We start from the raw sequence: 20,939 nt of genomic DNA, 5'->3' as shown, positions 1-20,939 counted from the left end.
TCCTCTTTGCCTGCTCATCTTGTTACTGACTTGGTCTTTTTATTCTGTTATCTTTAAAAATGCTCTTTTTCAGAATACGAGGTAAGTGACTTGGTGAGTTTCACACCAGAGCCTGTGAGTGCCGTGTGAGTTTGGGAGAGCAGAAACCCCACTCGAACACTTCCTTGAGCTTTGAGGAAGTAACACGGTTTATAATAGGGCATGGGGCTTTAAAACAGTTTGGTTAAGGAAGTAAAGCATCCAGATGATGAAGTAAGGATGCCAATGAACGTCTGCTCCAGAGAACAGTTTATGTGATATCTCTTGTTACCTGGACTGTCTTTTTATTTGGAAGTGAGTCACATATACATAAAATTATATTCATCTTCAAATTAAATGAATGACAAACTTTTAGGATATTTTTGTTATTAAAGAGTAAAAGTTATCTTCAACATACTGCATATTAGCTCCTTGTATTATTTTTCTGTATATCTGTGATATAAAATAATTCATGCCTACCAACACATTGTAATTAAATGATATAGTTTGATTTTCACGTGTCATGAATTTCATTAAGCTCACTAGTTACCTTCCAAGATGTAATGGGATCTGCCGCTTAGAATATTGGTTTTATCCTAAGAGGAGCAAACACCTTGTATTAAGAATTAGGAGTATGGCGTTTTTCCTTGAAATGAAATCTTTTTTCTTTTTACAGAGCAGTACATACTCATTATGGAATCAGTGAATAAGTGCTCGTATTCTCTCTCAACCACAGAAAACCACTGTCAAAACCAAGGTGTCTCTTTGTAAATCAGTCAACCTTTTAAAAGACAGTTTGACTTGGATTTCTACCTGTAAGTCAAAAAGTGTAGGATTTGTATCAAGAGTCCTAAAAATTTCAGCTTTACTGAAAATGAAGTAAAAAAACCAAAAAATATGATCTAACAAAGTGAAAAACGAGTAAAGTGCTTCCTTCTCTGCGTCCAGCACCATGTGATTACCTGCTCCAGGTGAGGGGTGCTGAACACCGGGCCTGTCCTGTGGGGCTGCAGGGGAAAGCACTCCTTTGAAAAATTTGAAAATTCAGGCACTTGAGGGTCTAAGATGACCAGTTCTGATCGAGAACAAAACTTGTGCTTTGGACCTAAATATTTCGAAGCAGGTGATGTAGCTAAACCATGTCCTATGTAGTCTGGCCCATGTTTATTTTTTTCTTCTCTTAATTTAGGAATAAACTGTTAGTTCAGTTTGGAGTAGAGACAAAGATGTGTCTGTATTAGTGTTCCAGGCCTCAGGCCTTGCCCTCTGCGTTGCTTAGAGTCTGTGAGAGACCCTGGTGTTTTGGGCTACCTTACCACCTGAGGAAGATCTCCCAGTTGCCCTTGGTCCATTGGTAACCTTATGTGGGACTACCCCATGGGTCATCAGGGTAGGTGCTGGAGGTGAAGGGAGGCCCAGGCTGGCCAGCAGCTGCTCTTATCCTGAAGCTGTGGCCTGAGGTGCGGCTGATCTGGCGGCCACATTCTTAGGACCGTGGTGTTAACCTTTGGTGTGTGCAGGAGGCCCCTGCAGAATGTAGATTGGGGTGAAGCCAGGCATGCCTTGTGCAGGGGGAAGCTGGGCAGTCTCTGCGGCCTTTGGTGCAGGACCTGTTGAGAGCTTCTGCTACAACAGTGTTCTGAGGCAAGCTTGGGAGCAGACCTGTGGTGCTGGAAGAGGGATATGGGATCCATCCACCCAGTTTCTTTGGAGATCTCAGCAGAAGAGGATCTGCCTTATTACCTGCAGAGAGAAGAGTCAGCTGCTATAAGGCTGGAGGGGGAGAAACAGGGACTGTAAGTGCTTTTGTAATTTGGTTTAAAAATTAAGTTTTCAGATAAAAAAGATAACTGAGACCAACTAATTCTAAGTTACAGTCTGTTCTAAATGAGAGGAGGAGGATATGTTTGATTTTTTAAATATTTAGTATTTTTAAGCCACCAAGATTGCTTTTTACTTCTCTAAGTAAATAAGTTGTTACTTGATGATGATGCTCTGAAATAAAGACGGGGGTATTCTGAGACTTTGCTTACCCATTTAAGAACTAAGACAGTGGAATCAGGCTGCGGGGTCTAGGGTTGACCAGCCTGCCTGGCACGTTGGTGGAATGCCGTGCTCTGCCCTGGTGGGGCAGATCGGGTCTGGTTTGGTCATTGGCAGCCTTGGTCCTTCTGCCTGTGAGGGTCCCAGCCTTTAGTGTGGCCTGAAGCTGCAGAGATACTTTAAGTGACTCTTGAGGAGTTGTCCTAATGTCTTGGGGTTATGTGGGGTTGGTGTCTGTGTCTTCTCTCCCTCACCTACCTTCATTAAAGTAAAAATGGTTTTCCAGCAGAGAAACAACATGTTTAAGACTGGGGAAAATACAAAAAGTCAAGTCTAAAGAGAGGAAATTCCTCTTTCTCCCCCTTTTTTGCCTTCTCCTCCAAGAAAAATCAGCATTTTAGCAGGTGCTGTTACAGCTCTTTTTGTGTCCCGAGCAGTATCTTTTCCTGGTGTAGTCACTCTTCTAATTGGATTCTTCTCTGGTTCTTTATTCATCTCCTGCTGCTTTGCGGGAGGGAAGGGGTCAGTCGAGGAGGGCACTGGGGAAGGGGACAGGTCAGACAGAGGGACTGGAGTTGGAGCCTCCTGGTTCCCTTGGAGTAATTAACTGAGCTCCCTCAGAGCACCAGATGTAGTGACTCTCCTCTCTTTGGCTGCGCTTGGATGTCACTCCTCATCTGTGGGGAGGATGACCTGTAATGAACCAATAGGCTGAAGTGCTGTGTTGGTCTGGTCTCTGGCCTGGTCCTTTTGGCCACTCGGACCATTTACATGTATGTTATCCAGTGCAGATGTCTATGAGGTAAGTTGTTACTTGATGATGAGGATGAGGATCGGGTGCACAGCTCTCTTTTCTTGAGGGTGCTGCTGGTGGGTGCCCTCTTGCTGTCCAGATGCCAGATGAGGACAGAAATGGGAGGGTGGAGCCAGCCCTGTGGCCGGGTGGTTAAGTTCGCACGCTCCGCTTCAGCGGCCTGGAGTTTCGCCGGTTCAGATCCTGGGCGCGGACATGGCACCGCTCGTCAGGCCATGCTGAGGTGGCGTCCCACATGCCACAACTAGAAGGACCCACAACTAAAAATATACAACTATGTACCGGGGGGCTTTGGGGAGAAAAAGGAAAAATAAAGTCTTAAAAAAAAAAAGAAATGGGAGGATGAGCACTTAGTAGCCATTGGACAGAGGAATTTTATGCTTATTGGGTGTAATAGTAAAAAGTTAGGACTTGAGTTTTGTATGTCTTTTTTTTTTTTCATGTTTCTGGCAGTTAATTTTATTATATTTTATCAAAGTTCCAGTGTGCTGTGGATTGGAGAAATGAGAGAAGTGCTGGCTCGGCCCTTCCAGGTGGAAGCCCTACTCTGATCCCCACAGTGGCCAGCATGGGCCTGCGTGTTGAATCCTGAGGATGTGCTGCTGGAGGCAGGTCACAGAGCCCACGCTGGGCAAGCGTGGCAGCTCTCCCCGGGGTCCTCAGTGGAATGGCCTGTGTAGTGTCTAAAGCAGCAGCTACTCTGGAAAGGACTAAAAACCAAACCAAAAAGTGGAAACTGCAGGTTGTGAAATGCATGTTATGTGGAGAAGCAGGGCTGTGTTTACCTTGCTGCCAGATCTCTCCTTGTGGTCACTTAGCAGTGTGCCACGACTGAGTCGCCTCTACAGCTCTTGCCGTCTGAGGGGAGAATCCCTTGTGGTAGAGTATTTCCCTAGAGCTATTTTAAATATTCTAATTGTCGCCCTACTTAGACTTCATTGCTTTCCTTGGTTTTTTAATTCAGATGAGGGGTGGCTGGGTGTCTCATTGTGCAAGTCTGTCCTGGTCCAGGCTGTCAGCTTTTCCCTCTGTCTCCAGGCTCCCCAGCCTGCAAGGGTGTTCCTCCGGTGAGGCGGGATATGGTACATCTGGTGAGCAGATTTGTTTTGATCAAAAGAGCTGAAGTGAGTAAAAATAGTGCTGGGACAAAAATCTGCATGCTTAAAGGATGTGTCTTTCACCACTGTCAGGATGCTCTTCGGATGCATTGGACTCTTTCAGGAGATGCCTGTATTTATTGAACTAAAATTACTATCTCTGAGTGCAGTGCTGTGGGCCACACACCATGGTCACTGGAGCATTTAGACACCTCGGCTCACGCCCTGCCTCTCCCAAGCCACCATTGGGCCCCTCCTGGGGGCTCTGCTTGGTGGCCTCCTCTGCTGGGACTGCTCTGGTGTTGCCCACTCTCTGCCGGTTTGCTCTGCTCACTGCTCCAGCATCCTCACCATCCCACTGGGCCTGGGTCTCTTCCCCAGGCATCTGAGGTGTGCAGAGCAGGCTCTCAGTTCACGGGAAGAACCTGCCAGAGTACCGAAATTTTGCCATTTCTGTTCACGTTCACTGTATTTGCTTACTTTTGGGAGACAGAGAGTTGAAGATTTGACGTTTTCTTTAATACTGGTATTGGATAATTGCCACACACAATCTCACCATCATTCCAGCCTCAGGGTTACTTGGGCTGACACGTGGGAAATGTCATTTTTGATTGACAATTTGAGTCAGTACCCTTAGTCAGCAGTGGGATAGACAGACTAATAGTGTTTTGAATGTTACTGGAGACTTCCTCCATAGGCACACGCAGAGACTGGTATTGGGTCTTGGATAGTATCTTTATTTCAGTTTTTTATTTGGAAAAAACTCCAAATTTACAAAATATTGCAAAAATAAGGAGAACAAGGAACACTCAAATCCCCTTTCCCTGGAGTCTTCTCTTGTTAATGTTTTATCCCATTTGCCCTACACATGGAGCAGGCACACGTGTCCTTGCACCCTTCCGAAGGTGATTCCATGCGCCCCTCTGCTACAGTGCACATCACCTAAGACCAGGGCTGACCGTTGGGTGGGCACAGTGCGGGGTTCCTGTCATCTGACTGCAGTGAGGCGGGAAGGATCGAGCTGCCCTTGTAGCCGCCTCCACCTCCAGTCAGGACCAGTCCTGGTCAGGCTCCTTTGTTCTGGACATTTCCAAAGCATCTCAGGGTCTGCTGAGATGTACTGTTTGTGAAGACGACGCCTCTTCCCCCTTTAATAGAGTATTCTGGGTTCATACTCGACCCAAATGTTGTGCCTGTTGGTCATCTTCCCTGTGAGGGCTGGAAATGAGTGTCTACCTCAGTCCTCCCTCCAGTTTTCCCTTCTCATGTCACTGTGGTGCTGGTTTTCAGAGAGGTCCACCCCCGCAGGACCCGGCACTGATGTGGGCTCATGGGTGTGGCTGGCAAGATCAGGGCAGCTTTTGGGGGGCAAGCATCTGGTGGGATTTCTAATAAAATTGGGCTCTGCCCATCTGGCTGTCACTGTCGACCTGACCCCATGAATCTTGGCTCCTGGTGAGTTAGCCCAGAGGAGACCTCTGCTGCAGGCAGCCTCCTTGCAATGACCGTGGGTGGTGGCAAGGCCTGGCTGGAATGTGTGAGCGTGTGCACCCCGATGATCTCAGGGCTCTGTGACTGTCATCCATGCGTCTCGAGCCCCAGGGAGGGTGTAGATGGTCCTGACCGTTGCTACGCTGGGCAGGGGGTTCTCCCAGGAGCCATTGTGCACAGAACCACTTCCTTCCTGAGGCAAATTCTGGGTTTTTAAGGTCTAGAGGGTCAGATTTTACCTCTGTCTGACTTCTGAGCTGTTCTAAAAGTGAGTTGTGCCCATTATAAAGATGCAGAGAATTCAGAAAATATTAAAAAGGGAGGGCAGATCCCACTCTCCAGAGATGACTCCTGAGAACATCACAAGGGCCTTCTTCCAGTGTCTATGCACATTTGCAGGTAGGAATAATTTTTTAATGGCGTTTTTCCCTGTTCATGATTTTTGTATACAAAGTTTAAAAACAAAGAATAAACTAGAGACTAACATACTCATTTATCAAATGTAACAGGTTTTTTAAAGAATTTTTTTATTGAGTTAATGATAGGCTACAATTTTGTGAAATTTCAGTTGTACATTATTGTCTGTCAGTCGTGTTGTAGGTGCAACCCTTCACCCTTTTTGCCCACCCACCCCCCCCCCCTTTCCCCTGGTAGCCACTAATCTGATCTCTGTCCACATGTGTAAATTCCTCATACGAGTGGAGTCATACAGAGATTGTCCTTCTCTGTCTGGCTTATTTCACTTAACATAATTCCCTCAAGGTCCATCCATGTTGTTGCAAATGGGATGATTTTGTTCTTTTTTACGGCTGAGTGGTATTCCATTGTATATATATACCACATTTTTTTATCCAGATATCTGTTGATGGGCACTTTGGTTGCCTCCACGTCTTGGCTATTGTAAATAATGCTGCAATGAACTTTGGGGTGCATAGGACTTTTGGAATTGCTGACTTCAAGGTCTTTGGATAGATACCCCGTAGTGGGATAGCTGGATTGTATGGTAGTCCTATTTTTAATTTTTTGAGGAATCTCCATACTGTTTTCCATAGTGGCTGCACCAGTTTGCATTCCCACCAGCAGTGTATGAGGGCTCCTTTTTCTCCACAACCTCTCCAACATTTGTTACTATTTGTTTTAGTTAATTTTTGTCATTCTAATGGGTGTAAGGTGATATCTTAGTGTAGTTTTGATTTGCATTTCCCTGACGATCAGCAATGATGAACATCTTTTCATGTGCCTATTGGCCATCCGTGTGTCTTCTTTGGAGAAATGTCTGTTCATGTCTCCTGCCCATTTTTTGATCGGGTTGTTTGATTTTTTGTTGTTGAGTTGTGTGTTTGTAGCAGTTTTTTTAAAGAAACAACATTAAATGAACACTCCAAGTCCCTTTGGGATCTCTCCAGTCCTGTTAGCCTGCCCCTCCTCACAGCAGCCACTCACTGTAAATTGGTGGTGGGTTCCTCTAATCCATATTTTTCTGGCTTTTCTACACTTGTGTGCATGCAGTCTGGTGTAGGTTTACACATTGACATTGAACAGTGTTGTCACGTGTACATGTCATTTGGCGTTGCAGTGGGTCTGGTTCATTCTGACTCAAGTTTGTTAGTTCCCAATGCCCACTCCTTGCTAGTGGGCGGTGGTGTCACAGCCATCCATGCTGCTGATGCCAGAGCTTTCCCGCTTCACAGCGCAGTGTTTTTTGGTATTGGCATGATGCCCCCAGCATGACCTGGTGTGTGTCTTCCTTTTCATTGGACTGCGGGTTTTGTGTGTGTCCCTGGGGCCAGGTAGGCCTCTGCCTCAAGCCTGTGTGGTTAGTTGGTTAGGTTGTATTCTTTACGGATGTCTTCCCCTTGGCTTATCTCCTCATTTTTAATGATGTCTTTAAAAAAATCTTTCGAAATTTGAAAATCTAAGTGGGGAGAGCCTGCCTGTCTTGTGACCCAGCTTCAACAGTTGATGCACCTGCCCAGTCTCCCTTACCTGCTCCTTCCTTTCCATCATTTTGAGGCAGATCCCAGTCACATCATTTCATCCATAAATATGTCAGTGTAGATAGCGTTAGGATTCTTAAAAACATAACCATAATCTTACACTGTCTTGATGAACTGAAGTTTGTTAATTTCAGTGCCTTTTCCAGTGTATTGTTTGTGTCCTAAGAACTCTGTCCCTGCTGTGTTTCCTCCAGGAGTCTCTAGTCTTCCTGCAACCAATTGTCAGATGCAACAGGAGGGGTCTACTGTATGTCTTCCTGCACACACAGCCAGTCCTTCCTGGCTGGACCTGCTGGCTTCCAGCACTCATGGCCCTGTCCTTGCACCTCTGGCCCCCCTGTCTCAGAACCATACAGTGGCCTCGCCGAGCCCTGATCTGCGTAGGGCCAGCCCCCTCGTTCTTCCTCATCCTCTCAGCTTCTGGTTAGAGTCCCTGTGATGTTCGTGTTCCTTCAGGAAGCCCTAGCTCTGCGCCACTGGTTTTACTTGAATACGAAAGCGTGGCCTAGCCTCGATGCTCACTAGAACTTCTTTAATGTCTTCAAGAGAGTTCATAGTTTTCTCCATAAGAAATTTAATATTATAGTGTTTTTTAAAATTAGCATTTTTTGCTGATTGTATAGATTCAGGTTTTTTTAGATTGATGTAGTACATTGTAGTTTCTCTTAGATTATCTTTGGGGACAATATCTATGAAAATGACAGTTTGGGCTGGCTTTTCCCTCCTTCACTTTTTTGTCTTTATCCAAACTCAGCCCCGACCAGGACTGCCAGCCCAGAGCTGATTTGTCAGAGTGAGAGCAGACATCCTTGCCTTGGTTCTGGTGCTTTCCAAGGGATTGCCTTTTATTATTTTTTATATATTTTGACGTATTTTATTTTATGGCTAATGCTTATCATATCTTGTTTAAATAACCCTTCATTTCTCTGAGGGCCTCAAGATTTTCTTCTGAAAGCTTTCAAATGGCCTTTCCTGTCCCTTGTTGCCCTCCTCTGACTTTAGCGTGACCAGTTTTGCTCAAATGCCTTGATTTGTTGGGTGTGTCTTTGCTGCAGTGGTCAGCCTCCCTGTAGCATGACAGCCCCCAGAATGGGTCTTTGCTTTGCTCCCTGAAGTGTCCCGGGGCATCTATCCCTTGGAAGTGCTGGGTCACTTGTGGAATCAGCGCTTTCTTATGAGGTGAAAGTATGGTTTTATTTTTCAGTGTGGATGACCATTTGTTCTCTCATCACTTCCTGAGTCATTTCTCCTTTCCCTAGAGATCCGTCTGCACTTCCAGCTACTGGCCAGTGTCCCTGGGTGGGCGGGTCTGCTTCCATGGCTGCCTGCAGCTCTGGGAGGCGTCTCTGTCTCTGCTGGGGCAAGTTCATCAGACATGTGTGGTTCTTGTTCACCCGTGGGTCTTTCATGTAAGTTTTGGAGTCATCTTGTCAGCTTTCTTGACAGTTTAAACCCTCTTGGGAACTTGGAAATTCCATGGCATCTACAGACCAATTTGGAGAGGATTTGTTTATTTATGATATTTTTCTCTCTCGCTAGCGTCGTTTGTCATTGAGTGTCTCTACTTGTTTAGAGCATTTTTATTGTCATTCAGTTATGTTTTATATTTCTCCCTTTATAAAGATTGTGCACATCGGGTCCTTAAACCATTAAGTTTCCTCTCCTTCATGTTGGTGAGAATATCCCCTTTGGTTCTCGTAGGAGCAGGAGGGATGGTAGGCATCTTGGTCTTGGCCCCAATTTCGAGGAGCAGCTCCCAGTCTTCCCTGAGATGAGGCTCGCTCAGGTCTCAGGATGAACGTCTCCCAGCCATGCTCACAGGACCCTTGCTGCTTGGCACGTGTTGGGTGTTGCAGGTCAAGGTTGATTCATTGCTTTTCCAGATCTTTTAAGATGATCACGGTCTGCTCCCTTATCTGATGATATGCAAGTTGTTTGTAGGACTGCTAATTTCAAGACCACCCTTACCTTCCTGGGACAAACCCTCTTGTCCTTGCTTATGGTGTGAAGTGTTTTTTATACTCAAGTGGATTTGGTTTGGGTATTCTGTTTCAGTTTTTTTTTTTTGAGGAAGATTAGCCCTGAGCTAACATCTGCTGCCATTCCTCCTCTTTTTGCTGAGGAACACTGGCCCTGAGCTAACATCTTTGCCCATCCTCCTCTACTTTATCTGTGGCACGCCTACCACAGCATGGCTTTCCAAGTGGTGCCATGTCCGCACCCGGGATCCAAACTGGTGAACCCTGGGCCGCTGAAGCAGAAAGTGCGAACTTAACCTCTGCGTCACCAGGCCGGCCGCTGTTTCAGTTTTGCATGCATGTTTGCAAGTGAGTTTGGCCTCTGACCTCTTTCCCCCAAGGCCCTTGTTTTGTACACTTACCTGGTCTGAGTTGGATGCCTCTCTTCTCTTTCTGGTTGGTGGGACAAGATTGGGCTGATCTGATCTTCTAATGATAAACCTCTTCTGGAAAATCATCTTTTCCTTTTCCTTTTCTTTTGGGAGTAGGAGGAACATTTAAAACTATTGATTCAGTTTCTAAAATAATTGTTATATGAATGTATTTAGGTTTTCTTTTTTTCACAAGTCCGTTTTGGGAGGTTACCTTTTCTTACAGGTTTGTTTTACATCTCGGTTTTCATGATACTCATTTTCAGTTGGATGTGTTTCCTTTGTCCTTATCCACTGCTAACATTGTTTTTGTTCTCTGTCTTTCGGTGGTTCAGTGGTTACGAAAGTTTGTTTAGTCTTTTCAAAGAACAGAGTTTTGGTTTTCATGAGACTTTCTCATGTGTTCTTGTTTCCTGTTCATTAATTTTTGCTCATTTGTCTTTTTTCCCCTGGTTTATAGAGAGATAATTGACATATGATATTGTCAGTTTAGGGTGTACAGTGTGATGATTTGATACACACGTGTATCCTGAATGTTTAGCCTGAGAAAGTTCGTTAACACAGCCTTCACCTCACGTAGTTGCTGTCATGGTGAGAACAGTAAAACTGCTCGTGTCAGCTTTTGAGGGCCATGTACCGTGTCATTAACAGTCACCAGCACGGTGCTGCGCCTCAGGTTCTGGGATGCATTCTTCTCTTTATTGTCTTTTACTTTGTTTTTTTCCTTCACCTCTTCAGTCAGACTCCTCACACGTGACAAATCAGCCTTTCTCCCTTCTAAGAGGCATTTTCGATATAACCCATCAAAGTAATTTTGAAAAGCAGTGTAGTACCTTGCACATTTTTTCAGCTGAAGTCCAGCATTTTTACCCCAAGGTCAAATAGTGGAAAGGTATGTTGAAAGTATGCATGTGTTAAAAGGCTCATCACTGTGAGAGTGAATTCAGTGGGATCTGGGTGGGCTGGCAGTTTGCCCCCGCGTCCCCCACCCAGTGCCGGCTGCTATCCAGCCGCCGTCCCTGTGTTGATCTGTATGTCACTCTCACTGGACTTCCAGGGTTGGGGTTTCTTCCAGATCAAGTTGTTGTTAGGATTGTCAGTACACACCTGAGCAAAACAAATGTACAACTTGAAGGTTCTTAACTGTAAGTGTCACGTAATGGGTGCATCTCTTAACAAGACGAGGCTTTAAAAGGATGAGTGAGCATTTCCATGGACGGATGTGCTGCTGTGCTGGGGCAGCTTCTCCCTTAATTCTAGTCTTGGATTTTGTTATTAGAGACGCAAGTGCTGGAAACCTTGATCACATAGGTAAGTAGATAGTATGAAAGCAGTTTTGTTGAGCAGTGTACTCAATTTTTAAAATTTCCTTCCATGTTATATGCCAGACTCACAAACTGATGTTTATCAACAGACCTTCAGTTGGGTCCTCCTTCAGTTTCTCCAGAAGCTGAGAGTGGGCAGCCCCTGGCCTGCAGAGGTTAGAGTAACCTGCTGCCGAGAGTTGTTCACTGTCTCCTTCTGACGTGTCCTCGAGACTGTCAGCAGAACTCACCATGTATCTGTCAGCTGTGCCTGTTTATCTTTCATTTGGAGGTAGCTTGTTGATGAGATATTCAGAAAGGCTTGAGAAAATAAACTTGGTCCTTTGAATATACTCTTGCCAAATATTGTATTTTTTAAAAAAATATTTGTAATACAGAATCAGAAAGTTACATAAAACAAATGCATAGTTTAATGAATTACTGTGGGGTAAACACTCTCATAACTACCATCCACTTGAGAACACGGGACCTGGCCAGCCTCCCAGCCCCCTTGGCGACCCCTTCCCATCCCCAAGACCACCTCTGTCCTCAACTGTGTGGGCCTTCCCTCCTAGCCCTCTTCCTCAGCAGGGTTTACTGTGCCTTTAAGGCTCTCCTCTTTTAAAGGTCCCTGTTGGTCTCTTTCTCTCTGGAGGTTAATTGTTGAGGGAGCCGGCTCCCTGTCCTGTCTTGGGTTTCCAGGTCCCTGTCCCTTGGCTGGGCGTGTGTCGACTGTGTTTCGGTGGTGTGGGTTAGCACATTCCTCTGCCTTCCACTTGCTGTGAATTGGTGGTTGGGGTAGGGGCTCGATGGGTGCAGGGTTGATGTGATGGATGTGTTCAGTGTTGGCACCTCTGCTTCCCGGGCGGCGCTGTGTGTCCTTCCAGGAGGCACGTGGTCAGTGTCTGTGCCGTTGCAGCCTCTGTGCTCAGCCCCAGCCCTGTTCCTTCTTCATGACTCTCTGGAGCTTGTGAGGTAGAATCAGTGCTCAGAATGCAGTTTTTCAGTAAACAGTTTAGTATAGCTTTAAATATATTTTCATCAAAGGCTTTGTTGCTCACACCTGTGGACTGCTTATGGGTCAGAAATCCTGACTCTAGGGGAGATGGTGGCTTGTTTCATTAGGTTCAGAATCTTTATTTATAACATGTTGCCAAACAGCATTTCTTTGGACCTTGAAATTGTTAAAAAGTACTTTTATCTAGATTGCCTTGTTTGACCATTGAAATAACTGAGTATGTATATGTGTTAAAATCTCTCTCTGCATGTGTAGAGATCCATGGAACTGTATGCCTTAGAATTTATGCACTTCACTGCACTTGAGTTATGCCTCATTAAAAATGGTAAAAACAAGACCCTACCAAAAACGGCCCTTGTGTGGTGCCCAGCACCAGCCCAGCCCCATCCACAGACAAGGAGCTTTGTCCGTGGGGGCTGTGAGCAGTGCCTGCCTTCCTTGGTGTGCCTTCTGCGGGAGCCCTCAGGGGACATTGGAGCTGTGCTGGTTACTGCTGGTGGGCATCCTGTCTCTGCTTCCTGCTGAGGCTATATGACCAAGTGTCCTTGAGGGTGCAGACCAGCGTGCCCTGCGGTCCCGGTCAGGCAGTGGCCACACTTGAACTTGGGCTCTGCATTTGCCTGTGGAAGATCTGGGCGCCTTCTTGGGGCTGGATTTGGCCCGAAGGCCACTCACAGGGCCACTCTTGCAAAGCCCCCAGCCTGTGTCTGGCATGGAGCTGCCCCCAAATTCAGTTCCTTGGTTGGTCCCTCTGCAGGACTGATGCTCAAGCTGTGTCCTGCCAGAAGAGGTGGCATTGGCTCACTGCGTGGTGTGTGGGTCTTGGTGGCCCCAGGAGGAGGGCAGCCACACATGGTGTGCATCCTTCAAATTCAGCACAGAGGCTGACCAGCAGCATGATTTGGAGCAATCTTGGAAATGAGCCGGAGCCGTTGTTTTTAAGAGAAGGAACATTGCGAGTCTGGACGTGACATGACTGGGAGTGTTGTGACAGTTTTGTTCATTGATTATTTTGTAGAACTTCTGCTTTGCATTCTTTAGAAAATTTGGTCTTAAAATTCCTTGATTTATGTCCTGAAATTTTGATGTTTGGTGCACAATGAGGAATGTCTTCTTGTTGCATTTTGTATTTTTGTTCTGTTAAGTTTTTAGTTCATGATTGAATTTATGTTATCTTTCATGTCCTCGTGAGGTAAATTGATGAATCAGTCTTTGTTTCAGCAGGACAGCTAACAACAGGGACATGGAAGCTTTCTGTCTGGCCTTTAAGGGTTTTATTTTATTTTATTTTATTTTTTTTTTAAAGATTTTATTTTTTTCCTTTTTCTCCCCAAAGCCCCCTAGTACATAGTTGTATATTCTTCGTTGTGGGTCCTTCTAGTTGTGGCATGTGGGACGCTGCCTCAGCGTGGTTTGACGAGCAGTGCCATGTCCGCGCCCAGGATTCGAACCAACGAAACACTGGGCCGCCTGCAGCGGAGTGCGCGAACTCAACCACTCAGCCACGGGGCCAGCCCCTGGCCTTTAAGGGTTTTTAAATGATCATCATTTCCCCTCATGCAAGTGTCTTTTACAAACCCTTTGCATTTTATAGTCCCTAGAAGGATGAGGTCTCACAAGAACCTTCAAGATGCCTTTTGTCATTTTAGTGACTAATAGCTACTCTCTGTCTTCAGCCCTGACCCGTCAGCTGCTTCTACCTCAAGTTGTCTCACCTCTTTTCCTCTTTGAGATGACCAAGTGGGACCAGTGCCCCACACTTGCCCACCCTTCATGAGAGCACACAGTTCTTGAGGAATCTCTTCACACGTACACTGCAGCTGGCGAAGCTTCCACTGGACGCTGGTTAAGGTCAGCGTGCATGTGCACAGCATAACGTGAAGAATTAGAAACATTCAAAGCTTTGCTCAGCGTGTTTTCTTTTTAGATGTTTGATCTGAGAGACACTTGAGTGAATTAGATGTGAGTGAAACCTGCAGATGGTTGGAGGTCGTGGACTTTGTTTCAGCAGAACCAGAGACACAGGAGGCAGCAATTACATGTGCCATGGCTGAGAGGAAAATTGAAAATGTATTACTGTACTGCTTTAAAGCTAAACTCTGAGTTTTTCCATGTTTTAGGTTAAATAGGATTGCGAATCAGGTGGCCATTCAGCGGAAGAAGCAGTTTGTTGAGAGAGCCCACAGCTACTGGCTACTCAAAAGGCTGTCCAGAAATGGCGCCCCCCTGCTGCGGCGACTCCAGTCCAGCTTGCAGTCCCACAGAAACACGCAGCAGGTACGTGGCCCTCGCACACTTCTCAGTGTCTCTCTCTTGCCCCCTCACACAGTGAGCAGACACAGCAACTCTGAGGAGGGAGTGCCTGCTTCTGGCTGGATATGTTGCCAGCCTCGGGCCCCAGACTCCTTGTCTAAAAACCCCGGTCTTGTCTAGTCCTACAAGCGAACAAGGACCCATGTGTGCCCTGAGCTCTTGAGCTGTGAGTTGTGCAGGTTGCTCTCATCCAGCCACGTCGCCTGGTGTCCTGCAGTTTTGAGTTCTGCTTCCTTCTCCAATCCGCACACTCTGGGCATGCCTGGGAAGCCATTACCAGGCTGACAGCCTGGGTGGGGGCCCCGGGCAGGGAGCAGCAGGAGGTGAGGCACAAGTCTGTGTGGGGCAGGAGTTTGGGTTCCGGGAACGTTGTCCATGGGGTGATCTCTTTTTAGGGTTTTGCTCTGAAGGCTGGTTTAGCATTGACTGCAGTGGGAAGGGAAGGGGATGGGAGCTGAGATAAGGGAGAAGGGGCAGGGATTGTGCTGTTTAAAAGAATAAAACCATGTAGGCTCTAACATTTTAGTAGTTAATTTGGGTTTATAGAACCACTGATAATTGTAAAGCAGTTCTGGAAGAACGGATTTTGAAAGTAAGAAATTGGGTCTCTAAGATGTCTTAAAAATAAACTGAAAGCAAAAATGGTTCTTTTGCACGTTGCCCAAAATTTTTGACTGGCGTTGTCTCCTCACTTTATGCTGTGAGGAGTGGCCAGCTTTGTAGGAAGAGCTGTCTGTGCTTGGCCTCTGGGCTCAGCCACCTCCTTGGGCTGAGAGACGGGAGGACTCAGCGAAGAGTGGAGCCTGATCAGGGTCCCCTCACTGCCGTCCTGGTTGCGTACCAGAGCTGTTCTTCTGACAACTTTGTATCAGATCCCTGTGCGGCTGCCAGCACCACCATCTTACCAGCTCTGCTGCTCTCTCCCTTTCCATCCTGAGTCACCAGGCAGCTGAGCGAGGCCGAAGGGATGCTGTCAGACATGGCAGGACGTTGTGCCCCCTGGGTGGCTGGGGATAGGGCTCTCTGGATCCAGCAGGTTCCTGGTTTGTGGGGTTCTCTGCGGTGGAGTGTTCCTGGCCTACCACTCAACGTTGCTCCCTTCACTGTGTTCTGGGGTTGGGGCATGACTCCTTGGGAGGCTGCTTGGTTGTAAAGTTGGTCCTTTACTGAGTGAGAATCCCTGTCCCTCATGTTGCCACACTCCACAGTCCCTGGCACAGAACAGAGGCCTAGGTGAAAGTTTGTGATCGTTGAGTGAATCAACGTATTTTTCATTCCGTTATGTCTTTTTTTTTTAAGCTTGGCACCTGAGCTAACAACTGTTGCCAGTCTTCTTTTTTTTTTTTCCAGCTTTTTCTCCCCAAGTACCCCCGGTACTTAGTTGTATATTTTTTTAGTTGTGGGTCCTTCTAGTTGTGGCATGTGGGACACCGCCTCAGTGTGGCCTGATGAGCTCTGCCATGTCCGCGCCCAGGATCTGAACCAGCGAAACTCTGGGCCGCCGAAGCAGAGTGCATGAACTCAACCACTTGGCCATGGGGCTGGCCCCCCATTATGTCTTGAGATGCCACTTTTTGTCTCTCTGCCATCCCTTCTTCTCAGTCCCAGCGTGACTCCCAGGCCGAATGTGTCCCTCCCCACCTCGTGCCCCCACTAGGACATTGATGTCATTCCTAGGGACCCCTCCTCTTAACTTTTGCTATTTCTACTATGGTGACAAACAGGTAATTTAAAGTATTTATATATTTAAATGCTTTTTTTTTAAATTTGGATTTTAATATCTTTTTTATACTTTTCGGAGACCACAGAGAAACTGTTAAGACTCGAGGTCTCATGGGGTGGGCCATACCCCTTGACCCTTTTCATCTCCAGGTAAATAGGTGCCTCAAGGGCTGCAGGTGCTTCTGGGACCCACTGCCCCTCTGAGGGGTGATGGTTGGGCCACTCCTTCACCTGGTGGCCCAGGGCTGGGTGTGGGTGTCTTGGTGCCCATAGTGCCCTGAGTCACATCCCATGAAACATGCAAGGACACTGTCTTAGATAGTGGTGTGGGACAGACCTCGAGATGGGCTCAGGCCTTTGTGCAGACCTGGTGTTGCCTCCCGTGCCTTAGGATGGTGAGGCTTGCTGGAGTCGGGGGCGGCGGATTGAATATTCCAGCTCACCGAAGGGGGCTCCTTCAATTTGAGTTCTTGGCTTCACTGGATGCCTGTGTGGATGAGGCTGGGCTGTGTGTGTGTCTCCAAGTGCTGCCGGCCCGCCAAATAGCCGCCCAGCGCCTGCCTGCCCGCTCCATGAGGTATTGGGACTGCTGACTGCCTTGGACATATCCCTCGTGTCTCATCATGTGTGCTGCTGACCCTGGGGGCCATGTGCGTCCTGCCCTCACTAAGTCAGAGTCCATCCGAAACCTATGTGTTCGACCTGTGGAGTCCATCCCAAAGCTATGTGTTGCTCCTGGGATCTTTGTGAGTGACGTCTCATTAGCTGATGTGCTGCAGACTTGTTGCTGCTCCTCTTTGGGAATGGAGTTTGGGTTCCCCCTCAGGGCTGTGCCAGGACTGGTGGGCAGGCAGGAGTGATTGGCCCGGAGCTGGTACGTTGTTGGGGCGTGCTGACCGCAGGGTGTGGGGGGTATCGAGGATGCTGCGCAGCAGGAAGAGTAGGGTGCGCGGCTTGCCTGGGGCCAGTCTTGGGAGCTCTTTGAAAGTTGGGCTGCGAAGTTGGGGCCAGAGTCTGCAAGGCATCCAGTGTGAGAGGCGGGGCGCTGAAGGGAGATTGTGACAGAGGTAGGACAGAGGCCTTAGTCTTCACTCCAGCAATGGCAGAGAAATGGAGGGAAGCAGAGAATGCAGACCCAGGATTCTCATCTTAGGGCTGGAGGGGATTCTCCTTTCATACAGCCCCTGGCGAGCCATGCTCTAAATGGCGGCTTGTTGCCTCTTGTGCACACAGGCCCGTTAGAAACTGGCGGAGGACATGCGGGGGCTCAGCTCAGGCTCAACTCGGCCTGTGTGGTCTGTGAGTGGGACTGGGGGCAGCAGGGGAATGGGGTTGGGGAAGCCAGGAGGGAGGAGCGCATTGGGAGGGAGGGAGATGGGTGTACTGCGCACTAAGAGGCGTGCTACCGAGGCTCTATCAGAAGAGGTGCTGACACATGGGTTTGAGATCAGTTGTTTTAGATTTCACATTCTGCCAGATAGAAAATGAATTCATCACAGGAAGATGGGGAATGGAAGTGTCAGCTCTCTTGGCAGAAGGAACTGGGAGGAACTGTGTAGAGTCTACACCACTCGAACTGGTTGGTGCTGAGAGCCTTTTAGTGCAGCTTGGTTCGACCAGGGTTCTGGCAGGAGAGCGTTATTGACACGGTTGTAGACAACTCGCTTGTGCGGCTTGCGGAGGCACCAGCCACAGACGTGGGTCGGCCCCGCCACCCCCGTGCTCCGGCGTGAGGTCCTGCTTCATGGGAAGGACAGGAGGTGGACAGGTGTTAGGGCTGCACCCAAACCATGCTTCCCCCCCCGCATCCTGTGAGGGTTGACATTTTTAGGGGGGGCATCCAAAATAGTAATGTTCCACATGGAACGTTTTAAGGCTTGGTGCAATTTTAAAGTTTTTTGAAACTTTAAAAATACCTGATGTTAGAGTTTAATTTGACTCATTTGTCTATGTTTTTGGGTGCCTGCCCTGATGCAGGTCCTGGAAGAGGTCAGGTACAGCCCTTCCCTCCCCTGGCTGATCTCTGGTGGAGGACGGAGACAGACAGATGGGACAAGCTGGTCTGCAGGCGAGGCGCCTCAGGCTGGGCCCTGCCGGGACCTTGCTGCTGTGCGTTGCAGTGCTTCAGGACCCCACTTCTTCTGCAGTGGTCTGTTGGGAGCCCACAGAAGCCTGGTCTGGCTGTGAGCACAGGGTCCCTGCGGCCTTGACTGGGTGGGAAGTGCAGGTACCTTCCCAGGGGGCCTTCATAGTGACCGTGTCTGGAGCCAGTCCGCCACCATCCTTCAGAGCCTCTTGGGAGTGGAGGTTTGCAGGCCTGCTGCGGGGTGAGGGTGGAAGCTCCTGTTCATCCTGTCCTGCTCTTGAGTGAGCACATCTGCCAGCTCACCATGATGCTCCCCTCTGACAGGAGGGCCTCTCCGTGTCCTCTGTGTCTCATGGCTTTAGGACAGCATGGTCATCGTGCTGTGCTGGGTGCAGGGGCATCACCATCCACCTTACTGCTGCTGGCATCAGGTTTAGCAGCAGAAGCTGGGCCCCTTCATGTGTGTCTCACTTTAGGGGCTAGGACTGCTGCCCCTTTAGGTCCTACACACTGGTAGTGTCCTGGGACTTGGGTGGATGTGCTGGGGCCCTCTCTCCGTGGACCTGGCCTGCCCCTCACTACTGGACAGTTGTGTCCCCCCAGCACAGGAAGTTTTGATCCGACCAAGCTGGTCCTCACTGGGGGATTCTTGCCATCTCCCCGACCCCAGTACTTGGGTCTCCTCCTTCCACTCAGTGGGTGTCCTCCTCTCATTCTTCTGGTGGAAGCTGGCTAGATTTCAAACATGGTCTTCTAAAATTCTCTTTCCCGATAGCCTTTTGGTAGTAGAAATAGCTTCACTTCTATCCCACTTTACAGAGACTGTCAGGGTTGGTTTTCACATAGGAAATAAAGACCACTCAAGAGCAGAGTCAGAAAACTCAGTCCCTTTTGAGCAGAGGAGGCCGTGCATGTCTCAGTCGGGTCTGGTCAGCAGGCCCCTTCCTTGTGGGGCTGTTGTGTGCAGGGAGAGTGGCCCTCAGGGCCTCAGGCAGGTCATCTTCCAGCCCAGGCAGTGAGCACACCGGTCAGTAGGGCAGATAACTGTAAGGGTTACAGTCAAGATTTCTGGTCCTGACCTGGCTAAACACCCTTTGGTTGATGTTGTCAGAGTGTCTATTTCAAACTAATGGACAAGATGAATTCTAGATGCCCTTGGGGAATTTGGTTTGTGAATCCACCTTTTTATGCATTTATTGGCCTTATTTATACAGCTGATATTGCTGTTAACTCCTATTTAATGCCTGAGAACTTTAAATAACGTGAAAATAAGCCCAGTGATTCACATCTAGTGGACACTGAGTCCACCTCCCAGTGGAGCCAGAGAAAGCCTGGTTGAACTTGGAGGCTCAGGTTCAGCCCTCTCCGTCCCCTGTGCCCCTGGCCAGTCTCATTGGCTGGAGTGCCTCTTCTGGTCTCATCCTCTCCTGTGTCCCTTCTTTGTCTGCCTTTGGCTGGCTGTAGTGTGAAGGTCCCTCGCAGTTCTCTGTGGTGACTGTTTGCCTTCAGATCCTAATATCCTTTAGAAAGCAGTGTGGGCTGTGGATAGCCCTGTGCATGTAGCCTTAGGGTTGAGTGCCAACAGTTTCCACTCTGCCCCTGGTGGTCAGACTGGGAGTAAGGTTGCAGCAAGGTGGGGGATACTGGGGGGTGGGGACACTCCCTCCCCACTGTGGGTATGGTTTCACTTTGCACAGGATGGGGTGAAAACATGAGGGACAGAGCCGTCCAGAGAGAGAAAAGGACCTGATAAGTGTGGAGTATGTTCTGGAAACTGATGAGCGACCTGCCCCCGGCTTAGGGTTGTGTGTGTCCTCAGGGGTGGTAAAGGAAAGCCGCCTGAGGTAGGGACCCTCCTTCAGTCCAGGGAGACGTGCGCATAAAGTTGGAACAGGATTGGGGTGTCATGGGCTGCTGGAATCAGAAGGGTCCCGGATGCCAATTGGAAGCCGTGATGGGGACAGGTTTGAGTATCTCAGTGGAGTGTGGTTTCGGGATGAGGTGAGGGAGTGCCCCGTCTGTGCTGGGTCCGCCTTGGGTCCACCTGGAGTAGAGCTGTGGTCAAGCAGAGGGTGGGCCTTCAGTGATATGGGGACACTAGCGGGCAGGGTTACCTCCGGGTGCGTGGACTCTGGTGCTGTGTCTCGGCAGCACACGGGTAGAAGGTGACCCGGAGCTGAGGACGGGCAGCAGCTATAAGAGTGGATGGTGCCCGTGTTAGATGTATGTGAAGGCCTGGGCCAACCTTGGGGGACAGGAAAGGAAGTATGAGGAAGTGCAGGGGGGCAGTGGGCTGCTGTGAGGGAAGGGAGCCCCAAAAGGAGAGCGAGGGTGGACGAGATGCAGGGTGTCACAGCCGATGGGTCCGCAGGGCAGAGCAAGCCAGCGTGAGACGTGTCGTCAGGAACATGGGAGTGTCTTGGTTATAACTTCCTGGGGTTTGAACGCAGGCCCCGCCCCGGGAAGGTCTCTCTGATTGCCTTGTCGGGGACTTGTGCGACGGCTGCCATACAAGTGTGTGTCTGCCAAGTTGCTTGTCTCCTGTTGTGGCCAGGGTAGCTCTTCCATGCTCCTTGGTCCAAGTGCTTTGAGGGGTCCTCCCTTGTCAGCCCTGATCTCTCCCACCACCTTGCGTTTCTTTGCTTTT

General features: G+C 48.6%; 1 protein-coding gene across 10 annotated transcripts in view; it reads left to right on the top strand.

The window, feature by feature from the left end:
- The window catches only part of BRD1 (bromodomain containing 1), a 56,064-nt gene that overhangs the window by 5,272 nt on the left and 29,853 nt on the right, over nt 1–20,939 (top strand). For all 10 annotated transcript variants that reach the window (XR_011534674.1, XR_011534673.1, XM_070599984.1 and 7 more), the window contains one exon: nt 14,292–14,448. Coding sequence is in view for 8 of the 10 variants with exons in the window: in XM_070599984.1 (XP_070456085.1) it covers nt 14,292–14,448 (157 nt within the window). In the remaining 2 variants the exon portion in view is untranslated. The remainder of the gene's footprint in view (nt 1–14,291; nt 14,449–20,939) is intronic.

The sequence above is a fragment of the Equus przewalskii genome, chromosome 29, assembly GCF_037783145.1.
Source record: "Equus przewalskii isolate Varuska chromosome 29, EquPr2, whole genome shotgun sequence".
Taxonomy (NCBI): Eukaryota; Metazoa; Chordata; class Mammalia; order Perissodactyla; family Equidae; genus Equus; species Equus przewalskii.
The sequence above is the reverse complement of the archived record's forward strand: the minus strand, read 5'-3'. Positions and strand labels throughout refer to the sequence as shown.